The 19,024-nt window shown below is 39.6% G+C and overlaps 1 protein-coding gene across 4 annotated transcripts in view; it reads right to left on the bottom strand.

Moving 5' to 3' along the window:
* Window positions 1–2,813: 2,813 nt before the first annotated feature.
* The window catches only part of slc24a4b (solute carrier family 24 member 4b), a 97,796-nt gene continuing 81,585 nt past the window's right edge, over window positions 2,814–19,024 (bottom strand). The window contains exons 11-17 of one of the 4 annotated variants that reach the window (XM_033991237.2): window positions 15,771–15,940; window positions 14,783–14,924; window positions 12,440–12,606; window positions 9,908–10,022; window positions 8,097–8,209; window positions 7,936–8,001; window positions 2,814–5,389 (exon numbers count right to left, since the gene is read on the bottom strand). In XM_033991237.2, the coding sequence (XP_033847128.1) occupies window positions 5,240–5,389; window positions 7,936–8,001; window positions 8,097–8,209; window positions 9,908–10,022; window positions 12,440–12,606; window positions 14,783–14,924; window positions 15,771–15,940 (923 nt within the window). In that variant the 3' untranslated portion in view covers window positions 2,814–5,239. The remainder of the gene's footprint in view (window positions 5,390–7,935; window positions 8,002–8,096; window positions 8,210–9,907; window positions 10,023–12,439; window positions 12,607–14,782; window positions 14,925–15,770; window positions 15,941–19,024) is intronic. The other 3 variants (XM_033991238.2, XM_055232362.1, XM_055232363.1) reach the window with 3 other exon arrangements.

The following is a 19,024-nucleotide window of genomic DNA, read 5'->3' as shown; positions in this document are numbered from 1 at the left end:
GCGTACACAATTCCCACCACCTGTACAACATAAAACAAGTTCATTTTTTAATGGTCAAAGTGATAGTTTTTATTGATTTTAAGGCGGACACTAGCCTCAGTTACTGCAGAGGTGGTAGTTTAAAGGGACAGTTGTGGAGAGCAGGACATATTGTAGCACAAGACATTTAACTTGTATCATTTGTACAGAACAAAATTACTACCATTATATGAACATGATATGATACGGTAATCACTACTTCCATTGTTTCTTGGTCAGGAGGAGCACCTCACTGGAAGAATTTATCTATTCTGAATGAAGTCACAAAGACACAGGTAGAACATGCAACTCCACACTGTACAGAATTTAAACCTGGGACCTTCAGGACTGCTAACCACTCTGCCACCCACCACATAGTATGAAAATGACAGTATCATTCATTTTATTTCACTATTACCCGTCTCATTGTGCATGCATAAACTGTTACGTTTAGTGTCTCCAGAATTTGTGCATTACTTTTTTAAAAATCTCAATTCCTATAAGTTTTAAAGTTGGGTAAAACTTAAAAGTACACTTCCCCAAGCTTCCAAATATATAGATATGTTCAAATTCAAGCTAGCACAGGCTAAATCCTCCATAAGTGGCCATAGTTGATTGCTGCTACAACATTGCCCCCTGCTGGTGTTCAACATGTATAATTCCTCAGATTCAAACAGCAGCTCAAGCACCTCTCCACTCTCCCATTATCATAGGATTCAAAAGTATTGTGATTGGCTGTGCGGAAATATGCACCAGCTCTTCTTCATATTCAGCTTGAGTTTGTTGACAGCGTCTTCATCATAAGAGCCACTTTGTTCATTAAGTCAATTCAGAAAAATACACAGGATTTAGCTCCGATGATCAGAAAATGGTGTCAAAATTTAAAAATATTGTTGCGTATTATTACTTGGCGTGACTTTGAGAGTCAGTTGGTTTGATTGGATGTCTAGTGCGCTGAATTTAATTTTAAAAAACCAAGTGGATTTTGGTGGAAAGGAAAGGAAAAAATTAAAGAGGGAATTACGGTAGGACTGTGTGCCCCGACCGGAATACAAATGATCAGACACTGGGAAAAGGGAAAACTGGAATCAGAACATGAGTCTAGATTAGTGTCAGAGGTGGAGGAGTAGCCAAAAATTGTACTCAAGTAAGAGTACTGTTACTTCAATGTATTACTCAAGTAGGAGAAAAGGTATGCTACTAGAAAAGTACTCTGAAAAGTACAATTTCATACTCTAGTAATGTAGTGAGTGTAACTGAGTACTACCCAGCTCTAATTGGCAAATAATTTTAGACTTCATTTTTGTCAACCAATTTATCAACCATTGGACTAATTTAACCCAAATTTTAAAGCCTTGTTAATACATTCTTTAACTCTCAGAGGCATATTGCGTGTTATACCATCACCGACCTGCTCAAAGATGGTGCAGCTTTGTCCAACTGTACGATCACGGAGGTCAGGTGGGGAAAACTTACAGCCAGTCCTCTCAGGAGTAAAAATATTGCACCAAATTCTATGTACCCGACTCTAATTCCAATTTTTTTTTTAGATCTAATGTGTCTCTACAGGGCTGGATATATTAAACAGCACCTCTATGAAGTTCAAATTTGTGGTAAAATTATATAAATACAGAATATAGAGCTATTTTTAATACAGTTTGATATCAGTCTGGTCCCCATGTCCTCTGTTGCGTCTCAACCCCAGTCAAACATGATCGTCCAATCAGATTTGTTTATTTCAGTGACACATGTGAAACAAAGCTCATTGGTCACCTGTGATTTACAAATAAAATCACATTTCTCTCCCCTCAGATCAACAGAGTTTAGCGCTTCGCTCATTGATTCTTCAGAAATTCACCATGTTTTTCAGCCCAATGTGATAATTTTTTCCTTTATTATTTATGATGCAGGTGGATCATGCTTGTCCCTGATTGGCTAATCCACCTGTCAATCACACAAGGAAATGGGGAGATTCATCAATGACCAGACTCACATCTTTGTAAAGTATTTAAGTGTGTGTTCTGGATCCCAGGCAAACATTTGGGTATCTTTTTGATCATTGTGGAGATAAAATATATAGGGTGTGCCATGTGTTGTGCATGGATGCAAGGGTAGAATGTTCCACTGTATGGCATTAAACTCATCTACCTCTAGATGGAGACAAGTAGGGGACACCACCAGGCCATGTTTGAATGTTGGTCAATAAACAAAAGTCACAATAAAATATAGAACTAATATTACTGATATTAAAGAAATGCATGATAAAGGTCCTGTATTACACACAATTAACCCTTATGAGCTTTAAGCCATATTATGTTCTTACCTCCTCGAAAATATTCCTGGAGCTGTGTTTTGTTTCATTCACACATGTTTGGAGATGTAGACAGACTAATAATAAAGGTTTACTCAAAGCTCAAAATGCTCTGTTCCACCTTATTATGTCATGAAGTGGTAGTTTTCAAGTTTACTGAACAAAAGGTGAAATGTAGCTGTTGAGATTGACAATTTCAGAGCTGAAATCATCCAAATGACTCTTGTGAAGGTGTATGGAGTTTAAAAACACAGTGGAGCACTTCCTGTATTACCTCATGACATCATAAGGTGGAACAGAACTTAGTTAACTCACTCTAAATATGCAGGGTTTGTGTGTTAAACATGTGTGAATGAAACAAAACAACTCCAGGTCTGTTTGTGATGAGGAAATGTAACAGATGAGAAAATGGAATTAATATACTATTAAAGACTTAACTTTTGTCAAATCCCACAAAATTATGACACACAACCATGAATTATTTCGCCATTTTAATTTTTTTCTTCACATTATTGCTTTACAGTAAAATGCATTGGTTGGATATGTCCGGTATAGCAAGACAATACATTCATATAAGTTATACAGATGTCCTCCTAATATTTTTTTAATAGTAACTAACTTTACATTAAATATATTTTATAATCATTTACTCATTATTATTATTATTCTCCACAAACAACTTCCACGTCACATTGAGCTCACAGTGCATCGGGTCGCGTTTCTGAAAACAAATCCTCCTCTTTCAAATTCACTTAAATTCTGTCCCAACCTAAAGTGTGCGTTTAACTGTACATAGGATCGACACAGAGTCCCATTTCAACAAGTAATATGGCAAAGTAGTCAATATTTTTTCCTCCAAAAGTGACTGGTAACAAACAAAATGGACAAAAATGATTCTTGCATCAATATACACAAAAATATAACACTTTTTTTTTGGAAACATTCGCAGATAAAGCCAAAAGTCCAAAGAAAATAGGTCCGGTTGATCTACGAGTCTCTCTGCTCCTTCCGAAAACTTCCAAATTTCCCAAGTCCGATACTAAAGTCATCGATTCCGTCATGCATCTCTCCGCCTCTTTAGCGAGGTTTGCGATTCGTTTTAATGCCCTTGTACACGAAACAGCAGGTGGGGTTCTGGGGGTGTGGGGTCAGAAACGGGGTCAAAAAATGTCAGCTTTTGAGTCTTCTGTAAAAATAAAAATAACACACTTGTGAGCTCACACGTCACTAGACAAACTCACGTCACTCCAGTTTGGATATGGCAACCTCCCAGCGGACGATCCGATTCTTTACATAGAAATTGCATATACAAGATCCTGCCTAGCGACGCTAAACAGTTACAAATTTAAACACTTAGAACACACCCCGTATTTTTTTTGTTTTAGTCTCTCTGCCATTCGCTTGTAGACTCCTTACAGGCGTTTTTGCACGTTGTCGTAAAAGTCCGCGTTAGCAATGTAGCACGTAGCTGCCGGTGTTTTTTTGTTTGTTTTTTTCTTCTTAAAGATCAAAAGTTGGCTTTCCGTTTTTTCAAAGTTGTTCGCTGTGCTGTTTCGAAAAAAAGAGCTTTGTGTCATTTTTTTGTTTCATTTAATTAAAGTACCCGCATGCACTGCAGACACAGGGAGGAAAAGTGTGCGCTCGTGATGATTTGGAGTCGTTGTTTTTCGGGGGAAGGGGGGGGAGATGGGGGGGAGGAAAAACCAAGCGCGCCTAAAATGTCCCACACGCACGCACGGAAACACGTCGATTACGCACTCACGGAGAAGGAAGCACTATCTGATTCGGATGAGAGAGGACGGCTGTTTTAAAGTGCAATATCTACATGGACAGACCACCGGCGCCACCTCCTGGAGAGATTTTCCCTGATAACCGACAGGCTGTGATGGCACCCCCTGTTGACCAAAGGGTGGAAGTGTTGAGTTGTATCGCTTGCATTATTGTTTTCCTGAATGCAGTTTTTCGTTCAGTTGTAGTTGTGCGGAGAAGGAGGCGGGGTTAAGTTGAGTAACCATCACGGCTGTTGAAAGATACAATGTTAGTGGAGCGTCCCAGTGCCAGCTCCACCTAGTGGTCAAATCTCCTTACAGCACAAAGCGAGAAAAGCAGTTATGTGCAATTTGTATCAGTGAAAAAAAAACAAACAGGCAACATCCTATAGTATTTGCGACTCTCCTCGATAATTCAGACACAAAATATTGATCTTGAAAAACAATAAATACAAAATAATTAACATAAATACAAGTTTACATTGTGCAGTGTTGCGTATGCATAACACCATTACAGTCAGTAGGAACGTGGACATCGCGTTACGAGGTGAAGGATTCAAACCGAAATTCGGAGAGCGGGGATCATAAAGCGGAGACGGAAAGAGGCCATGCAGAGACAGGTCCAAAAACGGAAGGGGGAGGAGCTTCCAGAGACACGCACTCTTGAGGACACACCCACTTCGCAAGGACACGCCCCGCTCTTTCAACAACACGGCACATGTTGACAGATGATTTTGGCATTTTACGTAGGAATGAATACTTGGGAGTTGGAGTGTTTTGGTTGAAAGGAATGGTCAAAATTTTGGTTCAAGATCTGGCTTTGGGATAAACATGGAAAAAAATTTACAATGTCCAAGAGCAACGGGGGCGCTGTCGAAATTCCGATTCCGAAGTCCCCCGTATCTAAAAGCATGCTAGCCGGGTAGAAGTTAGCAGCCAAAACCAACGGAATTAACGTCGTCATGATAAAACTGAAACTGGAATGCCTCAACAGAGAATTGGTCGAATTCGGGAACAAAATTTTGGATTTCGGATCACAAAAAAGTGCGGAAGGAAGGAGAAAGCAGTTCATTGATAGGTCCGTTATTACTGAGCTGAGAAATCGGCCAATGGCGTGGAGTGGGGTGTGCGGGGCTCGCGGTCAGGGCTCCGTGCACATGGGCAGGTTGACGAAGGTGAAGACGTTGAACTCGATGAGGATGGAGAAGCAGAGGAAGATGGCGTACAGGATCAGCACGTACACGCCCAGTTTGAAGTCGAGACGCCATTTGTTCAGGTGGATCCCCAGCACCTGAGGAAGAGACGGCAAGATTATCGCACGGGAAGACAATGAGCATGACTGTACGCATTAGGGGGGTAGTACTTGAGAAACTTGAGAAACTACTTTTTAGAGTACATTTCTAGCAGCATACTTTTACACTACTGCCACACTGTACAATATATTACTCAAGTAAAAGCTGTGGCTCCTCTTTGCACTGTGAGTAAGTCTACAAGTAAGAAAAGCTTTACGTCGACAATTAAAGTATGTGAACTTTTGTGTTTCTTCTCCTTTAGATATGATATTACTTTATCTCATTTTTGTGTTTATCCTTAAAATATCAGATTTTGTGCAATTTTTTAATTATATATGACCTCCCAACAATTACCATTAAACATTACTCTTACTTTAGTAGTTTTTCCAAATATTTTTTCACTCTTAAGTAATTTTTTGGACCACTAGTTTGTACTTCTACTTGAGTAATATTGTTTTAAATGAACGTTACTTTTACTTGAGTACATTTTTGGCCACGTAAAGCACCTCTGCCTAAATCCAGAGGGAACCAAATCCAATTGTAAAAAAAAAAAATCTTACTGCGATTTTTCTGACAAACGTTAGATTTGATTTACGATTTATGTCTTACATTTTAAAATTACTTTGTCAGTTCATATTTCAGTCTTTTTGTCAGTTCGTCTGGACACTTTTGATATAGGATTTTGTTCAAACTAATATAAGAATGATGTTTCAGATCTAAACTTCAGGGTTTGCAGTTTTTTTGCAGACTAAGACAATAGATTTTGTTGTTTGTGGAAGAAATTATGGTACTTCAAATTTTGCAGCTTTTGTGATTTGTTAATTGCATCCATTTCGATTGTGATTCATCTTTCAGCACTAATCCACATCTTAAGGAGGACATAATATCTTAATTGTTTGTCTGTATAAATAAAGTCACACATTCATTCCTACTATACCCTCCCCACAACAGTGAAGTTAATGCTGTGACAGTATTTCCTTCGTCATATTGTGTTTTTGTTCCTCTCATCTGTTCAGCTCATTAGTGCCTCTCTTTATACATTTGTATTAACTTATTACACACCGGTGAGTCATTTCATCTGTGTCTAATTAATAGCCTCATTTGTTTATGACTAATATAATAACAGTGCAGACTTCCAACAGAATCAACAAAAGATGGAGGCATGAGATGAGAGGCAGATTCTAGGTCACGACTGGTAAATTTGCCAAGCTGTAGAACTGGAAACAATCGTGTACAGAGCATTTAAGCTACGGGAGAAGTATTGTATGTGTTTGTCCTGGGCCAAGACTCATTTTATTCAGATATTTTGACCTCAAGAGCTGCTGATACAATAAAATAATAATCAATACAACAATGATATCTGATAACCAGGAAGTGCATCTTAGACCAATACAGTTTTGTCACGACTGTAACAGCAACTACTATGTTCAGAGCTGCAAAAAAGTGCTTATAAACTCATCATGGTGGATAATTAGGATGCTCAGAATGCATAAGTGAGTGAGGAATAACATTGTACCACTGCAAATCGTTTTAAATGAACTAGTTCTATTTTTCATGTTTTTTAACTCTCAAGAATCCATCTTGTACAACTCACAGCTGATCTGAGGTCACATTTCATTTTGTGTGGAACAGAAAGCACAGGCTACATTTCTCAAACAAAAACATTTAATTCATAATTGATAACAAGGTGCTAAGCATAAGAAACAGCGGATATGATACTACACATTCATTTAGCTAAAATTATATTGTTTTATTATCAAAGAATGTCAAATGGCTGCTGTCACTAAAGCAGTGACTAAAAAGTCCCTCCTCTTCCTTAACAATATCAACACATGCTATACCAGATATTATTCAGTTAACCCTATAAGTGCTGTAATATCCATCTAGCTTTTGCTAGGTTACAAAACCGGAGCACATCCACCCAGACGATAGACTGTACAAAGAAGTGGACTGAGTGAGTGTGACATCACTCATAGTGTTTAGCTCCAGCCAAATGTTATAGAGGTGAGTTTGGAGCAGAGTTCCATTTGGAATTTCAATTGTGAGTATCAAAGCAACCAAAGAGCCAATCCAAGGCGAGGCTGTTGAATGTAACGTCCCTTCCCGTCCACAGCGCTGGTTTAGCATGGAGTGAGCGCTTAGCAACAGGTTTGATCGACAGTGTGGCTAATGCTAGCTGGAGCGACCATGGTGAAAGAAGGTACCCGATTAGTCTGTTATTAATGTTCATATCTTGATTTACAGACACATTAGCGTAATATTGTGCCAATATGTTCCTACTGACCCACTCTAAAAAATCCTGGTATTTTTAAGACTAAATGATGAGCCTGACAGCAGCATTTATGGAGAGAGGGGCCACAGTTTTCCTATGTAAAGTGAACTGAAGCCTGAATCCATAGAGCCGAAAGTATGCTCTTGCTCACTTCCTACTTGGAATATAGCAGCTAGCAGGTTAGCTATGTCCCAGAACATGACCCAGACACAAATGTACCCAGCACAGAACCTTTGGTTTACAAGAGAAGAGTTTCTTGTCAGGGTTACTCACCGTCAGAGCCACAGAGCCCAGCAGCAGCACCACAGAGTACACCAACCCACGACTGTTTATCATGACCTGAAGAGAGAGATAGCGCCGTTAGCATTTTCTGTCTGTATCTCTCCCCTCCAGAGATCTCACCTGTAATGAACCAGGGTCTGAGCTGCACTCACCTCAGAGCCATAACTGATGCACACAGTCTGCAGAAACCAGGGCACCCCCAAACCCACCAGGATGTCAAACACGTTACTGCCGATGGTGTTTGAGACCGCCATGTCACCGAGGCCTGCGGGAGAGAGGGGGAAGAGGTGAGGGCGGGGGAGAAGTGTCATGCACATGCACTATAACGTCCTCTACAGGCCTCAAAGAATGCAATCAAACTGAACAAAACTGCAAATATACTTTTCCAAAATCATTAAGCCTCAGTTCTTTGTTGTTTTGGATGTCTGTCCACTGAGCAGATTGCATTACAGACACAAATGATATATATTCATTAAAAAATCTGAACAGAAGCACCCAAAGAGAAAATGAATTATGCCTGTAGTAACTAGGGACATGCATCTTAGACTTCCATCTGAGTTAGGACTTTGAGCTTATTTGACATGGCAAGTTATAAGTGGAAACCTATAGCACAAAAGCTAATGTTCATAAAAACTAATGCAAAAATATGGTCAATTTCCAGTAGGCTGATGATAATTAACTTTTTTTTGTATAGCACTTCTCCACTCAAAGCACCTGGAACTCTATCAACTGAGCTACTTAAGTTTCTACCATATTTAAAGCCTTGTTACAAACAGCGCAACAAATCCTGCTGCCTAATTTAAATTAAACCATTAGTGACCCGACTGCATTACAAAAGAGAATATTTGAAAAAAGAATAATAAATACATATTTCGTTATGTTGTTTCCTTATAAAAAGAAACAGACCTGGAGTTGTGCTTTGTTTCATTCACACGTGATGTCAGCGCCAGTGGTCCCCCCAACCAAAAGTCAGAGGATCGATTCCCACTCGGACCAAATTCTGTCATTGTGTCCTTAGGCAAGACACATCACCCACATTGCCGAGAAGATTGGCAGCCACCCTTCTGTCAGTCTGACCTAGGGCAGCTGTGGCTACAATACTGTGGAGTGAATGAATAATGACTATATTGTAGCGCTTTGAGAGGCTTTGACAAGACTGTAAAGCACATTACAAGTGTAAGGCATCATTATTATTATGCCATGAGGTAATACGGGAAGAGCTCTACTGTGTTTTTAAACTCCACACGCCTTCACTAGAATCATTTGAATAATTTCAGCCCTGGAATTGCCAATCTATGCTGAACTAACGGTAAAAAGGAGGCGTTAACTTGAAAACTACCACTTCATGACATCACAAGGTGGAACAGCGCCTTTTGAGCTTTGGTGATAGACAGACTAATAATGCAGGATTACAAAAGTGTGAACGAAACAAAACACAACTCCAGGTCTGTGTTTGAGGAGGTAACATCATAACATGGCTTAAAGCTCACAAGAGTCAGTTTTGTGTTATACAGGACCTTTAAAATGCCACAAAATCAAACGCAAAGTGTTTTTTTTAGTGTAGCGTTTCAAAATATCTCTACAGTCCTGTGCTGTTTAAATGATATAAGTGCAGCAAACTTAAAATCAATATTCAGACTGTGTGTTGTAGTAAAGGACCCTGCTGCTACAACATTTGTGGATTTTTATTTTCAAAAATTTTACCAACACAAAAACACAGATTCCTGCCAAATATGAGAAGACATGAGCGCATTGTACCATCTGAAAAACAACCGATAGAGTAAAAAAACAATCTTGGATATATTTCTGTTGCATTAGTGGAAAAGTAACTGTATTGATCTGTATCCAGGAGCACAGATGGGGTTACCGCTCAGTCCAAACTAAAACCTGTTCCAAAAATACTCCGTGAACAGGACTCCACAGCTCTCCGCAGCCTGGTATTGATTTTGGGAGAAAGCCGAACCTTGCCGAGCCACGATGAGACTGGCGATGCAGTCTGGAACGCTGGTGCCTGCCGCCAGGAACGTGATGCCCATGATGACGTCCGGGATTCCCAATGTGTAGCCAATAATAGTCACCTGAACAAAAACAACGAATATGGAGATGGAATAAGACTGTTAGCATGGAGGGGATGACATCAAAAAGTCTAAAATGGTTTGTAATTCTCCCAAAACATCAAAAGTGAACATTAAAGTGCAGAAATATCACTTATAACCTGGTTTGGAAGAGCACGTTACAACATTTTTGAACAGAAAGACGACTGATTGTGTTCGTGTCTGCTGTATAGCTATAATCTGTGACACCTGTGGATCATCATTATTATGTTAGAATGTGGACATTTTAAAAACAACTAATAAAAGAAACAAGTCCACTGACATCTGCGTTAGAAAACTGCGGTGTCCAATGGGAGTGGACTTCACCGTAAACATCACAGCAAAGAGTCGGCACCTCCTATGCACAGCTGCAGATCAGGCTAGTGAGCAACCCTTTTAATTTAGTTATTTATTTATGTTCACTATGCACCGCTGCCAAATCCTGCGCATATCACTGACTAAGAGAATAAAATTGGAGAACGAAGTACAGAGCAGTGGATGTATATCTTTGGTGGTGAAAACGGGGACTGATCGGCAATATGGCGTCTTGAAAATAAGTGATTAAATATTGCCAAAACATGCACAAATCACTCCAAATACAACTTCGGGTGAGTAAATGGTGCGACGAAACAACTATAACATGATTAAATGCTCTGAAAAGCTCATTTTGCAGCATAGGTCTGATTTAAGTGAAAAACAGTAGGGGTAATTACTTTAAGCTTGTCAGATTCTTGTGCCCTTGCCCACAGCGACACAATAACCTCATGTGTCCAGCAGGGAATCAAACCCACTGCTGCTGCGCTCTTGTTCATTCTTGAGGGAGGCAGTAGTTCAGTGTCAGCTTTCAACATCTTAATTAACTAATGCAAGGTACAATGCCATTTTTACAGCGCACACCAGGCAGCGTTTACATAACATTCACAGCAGAAATGAATATTTAAGCCCAGACTGTGCTTTTGTGAGTTTGTCATTCTGTGCATATAAATGTATTTTTCACTTTTCATAAGTAGTTTTCTAACAGAATCACTCACTATGCAGATCCCTCTAAACTTTTTAATAATGACTGCACTAAACTTTTAATCTGCCTGGGATTAGTCAGGAGTTTGTGCCGTTTATAAAGCAGAGGCTCAATGTGGTTTAATTAAGTTTAGAATTTGATTGTCATTTGATTTTTATGAATCAGGTAATCACTAAATCAGAATGAATTTGCATTTGAAAAGGAAAAGCCTGTTGATGACAAAAATCACATGAAATCTTAAATATATTTAACTTTCTGGAATGTTTTACTTGACTGGAATATATTTTGACCAGACAAGGGACAAGGCATATTAATTAAAATCATATTAAAGTCATTTTAATTAATTAAACTTGGAAAAAAAAATAAAAAATTGCATAACAGGAAAAAAACAAAACAAAAAACAAAAACATTCAATTAGTGAGTGTTAAAATCTGCAGTAAATCAAAATGAAAAAAATAATAATAATATTTGATTCATGTAACATTTCCTTATTTAAGATCAATGTTTTGTTTAGTTTTTTTTGGTTTTTTTCAAACTTTTGTATTGCATATGAGGATATTTGTACAATGCACACACAATACAAGCAAACACATAGCATCTTTTGGTAACACTTTGTAATAAGTACTACATCCCAAAAGTAAGTGATAATTGGTTATTGGAAAAAATGCTCCGTTTTGCATATTCATTCTGTTATTTGAGCGAAATTGCACCGCGTCTCTTTAGCATTTGAGAAATCGCACCAGGTTTTTGCTCCTTTTTTGCTCCTTGGATAAATGAGCAACTTATTCATGCTTATAAGTTTATGTAGAAAAGTATTGGCATAAATCAGATACAGTGTTTTTAAATAGGATTCATGATTATTATTACTATCTTAAAACGTGAAAACCTAAACTAATTCATTTTAAACGGTTTGCAGTCGTCCAAAGTTATTCCTCACTTACCTTATCCATTCTGAACATCCTAATTACCTTTCTAAGCACTGAAAAAAAACTTATCTTTGAGTTTCCAAGCACTTTTCACGACTTTCAGAGACCAGAATGGAGTTTGCCATCAGAGTAAAGCAAAAACTGTCTACCATGCTAACGTGCACTTCCTGATCATCGGACAATAAAGCGCTTTAGAACTGCTTATACAATATACATTTACCTCAAATACATGAAAAATATATAGATACAGGACCTTTTAGAAGAATTGTTTACAGCTGAATACTTTTAAAATACAGCTATAGACAAAAATATATTGAATACTTTATAAATAACAATAACTGACAATTACTACTAGTCACTCATTAATATGTGGTCAGTGAGCTAAAGTCTCTATATGAACTATTTGACATCCAATCCAACTGTCCCATTGTCCAGTGACCAAAGAGAACTGCTCTTACCATCCAGACCATGACGTAGGAGAAGACTGCGATCCAGACGGTGGACAGGATGAAGGAGACCATGAAGAACTTCTCCCAGCGCGGTTTGGCACAGTTTGGCACGGTCAGGAACAGCAGCAGGAGCAGAGGCCAGGAGATCAGCCATTTGATCTTACTGCCACAACCTCCTATGGAAAATAAAAACAACAACAAACAAATACATTCACTGAGAATCGAGTAGAAAAAGCAAAGCTACTCCAACTGATGGAAATGTACTGTACTTTAAGGTCAAGTATTTGCTTCTGGTTAAGATAAATTTCCTGCACTTATAATAGACGACTTAATACAGACCAAGACCAAGACACGAGATTCTGGGGATGAGCGATACTTCAGTTCCAGTTTCAGTATCGGCCGATATCAATATTCAATCCAATTTTTTTCAATACTGCCCCAGTCTGTGTGCCCATGTGTCAGTCCCTGCATTAGATCTATTTGAACAGACTCTTAGAACAGAGGAACAATGGAAACAGAAGAGTTTGTGTGAACATACAGCCTTACATTTTATATTCCACATAAATACATTGTTATACCTTTTTGGTTTTTGTTTGTGGGATAGTATCAAATTGATTTCACTGTGTAAAACAAAGTTGAGTCTCTGTAATGGGAAATTCAAAAAGTGAGGGAAAAAAAAAGTGTGGAGGCTGATGAGAACCATGTAGAAACAACAGTGTGAATTATCCCAGTCTAGGTTTAGTCAATGAAAATGTCATACTTATTTGGTCTGATAGATAAAGTCTGTCAACCAGAAAATATACACTCAAAGGACGTTGAGTTTGTCTGTGGTCTGGTTTGGGAGTTTGTTCCTTTCATTAATTTATGTTTATTTTTTTATTGTCTGACAAAAAGCACATGTAAATAAAAACTTTATGCAATTTCAGCCATAATTTAAGTCATGAGCATTACCCTTTATATAGTTTTAGTTACCAGATGAAATGGACAACACCTCAGCTAAAAAACTGTTTCCTCCCTCGTGCCCAGCAGAGCAGCTCTCATCCTCAGTGAAGAGGATTAAAATCAGCTCTCCCACTGGACCTGACAACATGAGACATGGCTGAGCAGCTGGGAGGAGTCTTCCAGCAGCACAGTACCAGGCATGTACAGTCTCCATGTTCTAAATGACCTGAGACCGATGACCTTAACCTCTCTACTGATGACCGCCCTGGTGAGGACTGTAAAGAGCTACATTACTGCAAATGCTGATCCTCGGATGGACCCTCTGCAGTTTGCTTACAGGTCTGGTAGGCGTGTGGGATTATGACAAAATATTCATTACAGACATCAGCCACAAACATCTGGAGACCAAAAACACCATCACTAGGCTCCTTTTAGCTGATTTTTCTTCTGCTTGTCAGCACGGTGCAGCCACACATCCTTACATGGACGCTTCCATCGGAACCATCAGCTTATTTTATGGATCATCAGTTTCCTCACTAATAGATCAGTGAGATACTGCCCACACCTCTGCAGGTGGCCCCCGGGGGTGTGTTTTATCTCCCATTCTGTATATCTTATACACTGATGACTGTAGGTCAGCTCAGCCAAACAACTATTTGGTTAAGCTGATGATATTGTTCTGTCTCTTCTCCATCTTTTTGTCACGGTCCTGCTCTGCAGGGGGCCACATCATGGTGTGAGAGCTCCTGTTTAGACGTCAACATAAACAAAACAAAGGACATTGTGACATTTTCAAACAAGCAGAGACAGCTCAGAGGCCGTCTCTTCTACCATCCAGCGTGACCCTGTGGAGATAGTTCAAGAGTATATAAATATTTAATAAACTATTTTTGTTAAACTGTTAAAAAATATTGCCTCTGGTGACATTTTTCAAGGAAATGAAGGTCATTTGATGTCAGTAAAAACATGTTGACCTTTTACCATGCCTTTATCCAGAGCGTTTGTTTGTGCCGCTGTTTGAGTGGCTGCGTCAGGACACAGGCTGTGCTGTGTGGGCCGTAGGACACTGAGGAGGAAGGACACCTTTGTTCCTTCGGTCGTTCAGCTCCCAGACTCTGACCTCTTTCTCTGACCTTTCCACAGCACTGCAACATCTCAGCACTTTAACACAAGCTCTATTGTATGGATGTTATGATTGATTTTATGTTTACATTTATTGTGCAACTCTGCTACTCTCCGTGCCTTTTAATTGCCCCCACAAGATGAATAAAGGGATTGATTTGATTTATCAATATGACAACTATGACAAAAATAAAAATACTCTACTAAATGAACACTGGCCAGTACTATCTGAGTACTTATCTTGCTTGCTGACAGAGTATAAATGTGTAAAGAGCTTGAGTGGCATACTGGGTATGTGGAAGGGGGAGATGGTGTCGCTTTCCTCAGTCTCGGGCTTCTTGTCCTCGGGCACAGTTCCGTTCTCCAGGTCCACTTTCCCATCCACCACTTGTGTCTCCACGCCGTTCGCCGTCTGCACCAACTTCTGGCGCTTTCACAAACACACACACTGAGTCAAAGGGTACACACCAGGCACAAATCTACTACAGCTCACATGGACAGTTAGCTTCAACGTTTACAACGACTACAGCAAAATCTGGCATTAATAAGTTATTCCAGTCCTTTTGTATTTTACATAATTATTAAAAAGGTGGGTTGTTGTAGTAGTCGTCATAGTACACGTACATTTACTTGAGTAATATCTTAATAAAATTGTACTTCTCAGTCTACTTGTCAGATGTCACACTGTATATAATATAATATATTACTCAAGCAGGCCTAAAAGTATAACAATACTGGTTACTCATCCCACTGTGAGTCTCCTTCAGATATGATTTAAGTCAAATGTTACATCCAGACTTTTACAAGTACTCCTACTTGAGAGATAGTTTGCGCAAATACTTTTGTACTCCTGAGTAATTTCATGGACTGCGACTTTCTACTTCTACTTGAGTAATATTCTTAGTTGAGGAGTAACTTTTTGTGCAACTCTACCCACCTCTGCATAAAACTTTTGTAGGAGTAGTAGTACTGTAGTACTTTTTAATACTTGCACCTCAATTAGCCTCAACTAAGCCTATAGAAAGACTTAATAAACTATTTGTTAATTATGATTAAGAATGAATGAGTAGTAATTAAAGAGATTAAAATGAGGAATTATGGTTAGAATATTAAGTAGTTCCTAAGTCTGAAAGATTCTTAATAAATGATCTGCTAATTATGAAGTACGTCTGTGTAGTTATGACGCATTACTAACTTCAGTATACACATATTTCTTTTAGCACAGTGCATCAAACACTTCCTCTCTCTGACCCTCCTCTTGACCTCCAGGCTGTACCTCAGTGATGATGAGGCGGCTGGCCATCCTGAGCCGGGTCTTGGGTCCGAAGTGGCTGGTTACCATGACGCGCAGTCCGGCCTCAGGGAAGCGGAACTTAGACGGGCTGGCGTTGATGATCTCGTCCACCATCACCACCGAGCCGCGGCTGTACTCCTTACTGGGCTTCACTGAGGGGGTGGGTGGGTGAGGGGAGGGGGAGAGACACTTGGTAAGATGAAATATAAAAGGTTTGATTTCCTATTGTGTAAATGTTTGGTGCGTTCACAAATTGGGGGTAAGCTGTTTGGGACTAAATCGTGGACTTAACTTGGACTAGACAGGACTAAACCAAGACTAGAACAAAACCAAACCAAATCTACATGGCTGCAGCACTAAACTGGGTTCAAACCAAACCAGGACAAGTTTGAACACACCCTTAATTTCACATAAGTTTTGTAATACAGAGAGCCACCATTTTAGTCAGACCTAGATCTCGTCCCCAGAGTCTTGTTCCCAAAGTCAGGCCCCCAAAGTCAGGCCCCCAAAGTCAGGCCCCCAAAGTCAGGCCCCCAAAGTCAGGCCCCCAAAGTCAGGCCCCCAAAGTCTCGTCCCCAGAGTCTTGTCCCTAGAGTCTCATCTCCAGTCTCCTTCTCAATGTCAGGCCCCTAAAGTCAGGCCCCCAAAGTCAGGCCCCCAAAGTCAGGCCCCCAAAGTCAGGCCCCCAAAGTCAGGCCCCCAAAGTCAGGCCCCCAAAGTCAGGCCCCCAAAGTCAGGCCCCCAAAGTCTCATCTCCAGTCTCCTTCCCAATGTCAGGCCCCCCAAAGTCAGGCCCCCAAAGTCAGGCCCCCAAAGTCAGGCCCCCAAAGTTTCGTCCCCAGGGTCTCGTCCCCAGTCTCGTTTCCAATGTCAGGCCCCTAAAGTCAAGCCCCCAAAGTCTCATCTGAACCAGGTATAGATCAGATTTAGACTAGGCTTAGTCCAGCTATACATCTAATTTAGTCCAAAGTCCAGTCTGTAATAAGTAGTCCCTGGTTAAGTACCATTTCTAGTTTAAGGTAAACTCCCAGTTTAGACCAGTTTTAGACCTGACTTAAACCTGGCTTAGTCCTGTGTCCACCTTCGTTAAGTCTTTTAGCCCTTGTTTAGTCTTAACCGTAGTTATACCTGTAATGTTGTTTTTCCGCCTTCTGGAGCGGAACTTGATTTGAAAAGTTTGTGAACTAAAGTCTCTTATACAAATGTGGTGTGGCAGTAGAGTAATTTATCTTTGAGAACAATACCTCACAGAGCGCATGTTGTGACAGAACACTTTAGTAATATTAATGTGCCCGCAGCCTACACTGGGCCTACTTTGTCAAAAAGTTTACAACAACTTTATTTCCACAACATTTATCTAATGTCGAGAAATAGCAGCTATGAGTAAAACTGAATTTTTATTGGAATAATATTAAGTGTTGCATTTGTGGCAACCCAATCTGAACCACAGTTTGACAAACACTAATTTAAAAAGGTACAATGTTGGTAAAAGGTTTGACATGTCACACTACACACAACATTCTTACATTATAGTTTTACAAGCTAATACCATTTTCTGTTCAAAGGAGACGTGTTATGCTTTATTTTAGCTTAAAACATTTTTGGACACTTTTGAACGGCTTTTTTGACCTTATTCGGCCCCGCCCATTTTTGTCTCTAAATACTACTAAACCGTGCTGTTTAACCCTTTAAGGACTGAGCACGTTATAGATCATTGTAGCTCGACTAGGCTTTTATTCTTTTTTTTTAGCCATAAAAAATCACGTTAAAGGAAGTACCAGCATGTACTTTTGCCTTTATTCACACGACTACCTCTATTTTACATATCCATCCTTATTTTTCCTTTGACGCATCAGATAACTGGGAGACTGAAAATCCCGGCACATGTCCCTCAAAAATGACCAATCCGAGCACATCGTAAGCACATTACTGTAATGACAGTAACATATTTAAAGATCTCCATGCCTCTGCTTTGAGACGCCGTTTGAATTTACGTGAGAGCACAATTGGTTGTGTAGTTATGGTAATGGAAAGTCCACAACCACAAATCTATCAGCGGAGAATTGGCTAAAATCTGATATAAAGAAGTTTGATTCTCTGGAGGCTTTAAAACGGCTTTGTGGCCCCATGCAAAAATAACTTTCAGAATAAGGTGAACAGTACCGGGCACCCTCTGCAGGTAACAGAGAGGAGTGAACCATGTTGAAAAAGGCAAAAAGCAGCACGGCTAATTAGCTACATGACAAAACAAATGAAAGCTAGCTCGACAAGATCTCAGAAACGTGATCCAAAGTTATTTCCAACTGTGATTGCATAACTAGGATCCTCATTATTCACCACTTTTAGAGGCCAGAGTGGACTTTTGTCATCACTGTACTGCTAACAATAACTAGCATGCTAACTCCACACCAGACTTACTTGCTGGTTCATGGACAATATTAAAAACACTTTAGAATCAGATGCATACAGCACACAGCAGTCTCATTTGGACCCTAAGAGCTGTTTTTACAATATATCTGTACTGGGACCAAAAAAAAAGTACAGCCCAATTTAACATGTGCAAACACAAACTATAAACACTTTCATTTTAAACATATGTCCCCATTTTGTAAGCTGAATTACTCTGCTACGTTTTGCAGTTTCATTTAAAAAAGTAAAATGAGCTACAAACTCCAAAAAGCCTTCGTTTCTGATGGCGGCCATTTTGGATGTTTTGCCTTGATTTGGCCCACAGCGTCTGGGACCTCTGCTGTGCCACCGCAGAAGTCGGAGCTTGAAATAGTGCGCCCGAATCGCCTGGTGCAGCTTTGAAGTCCCTGTGAATATGTATGCCCTGCCCTGACCAAAGATTGATTTGCAATTCTGTGACAGCAGCGTGCGCGGGAGATAGGCGAAAGGGACTGCTCTGTGACCTGCCATCACCTCACCAATGAAATATTTACTTTTTAATATACATTTGGGGTTTGGGGATTATTTGCAATATAGTCAGAGTTTTAAAAAAGGAAGTTATGTCATTTTTGGTTTAAATCCTATAAATGTAGCTCCTATCCATGGCCATATTTGAGCTAGCGTGTTAAAATCAACTATAGCTTTTAACTTTAGTATTGATTTATTCTTAATTACAATTATAATTAACACTGAACATGGTGGAACATTTTGTTATAAGTTGGTCTAAATGAGCTTTTAGAACTGAAATCCAGTTGTTTTAAAGCTAAAATGCCTCTCTCTGATCTGAA

Source organism: Periophthalmus magnuspinnatus, chromosome 24 (genome assembly GCF_009829125.3).
Source record: "Periophthalmus magnuspinnatus isolate fPerMag1 chromosome 24, fPerMag1.2.pri, whole genome shotgun sequence".
Classification (NCBI taxonomy): domain Eukaryota; kingdom Metazoa; phylum Chordata; class Actinopteri; order Gobiiformes; family Gobiidae; genus Periophthalmus; species Periophthalmus magnuspinnatus.
The sequence above is the reverse complement of the archived record's forward strand: the minus strand, read 5'-3'. Positions and strand labels throughout refer to the sequence as shown.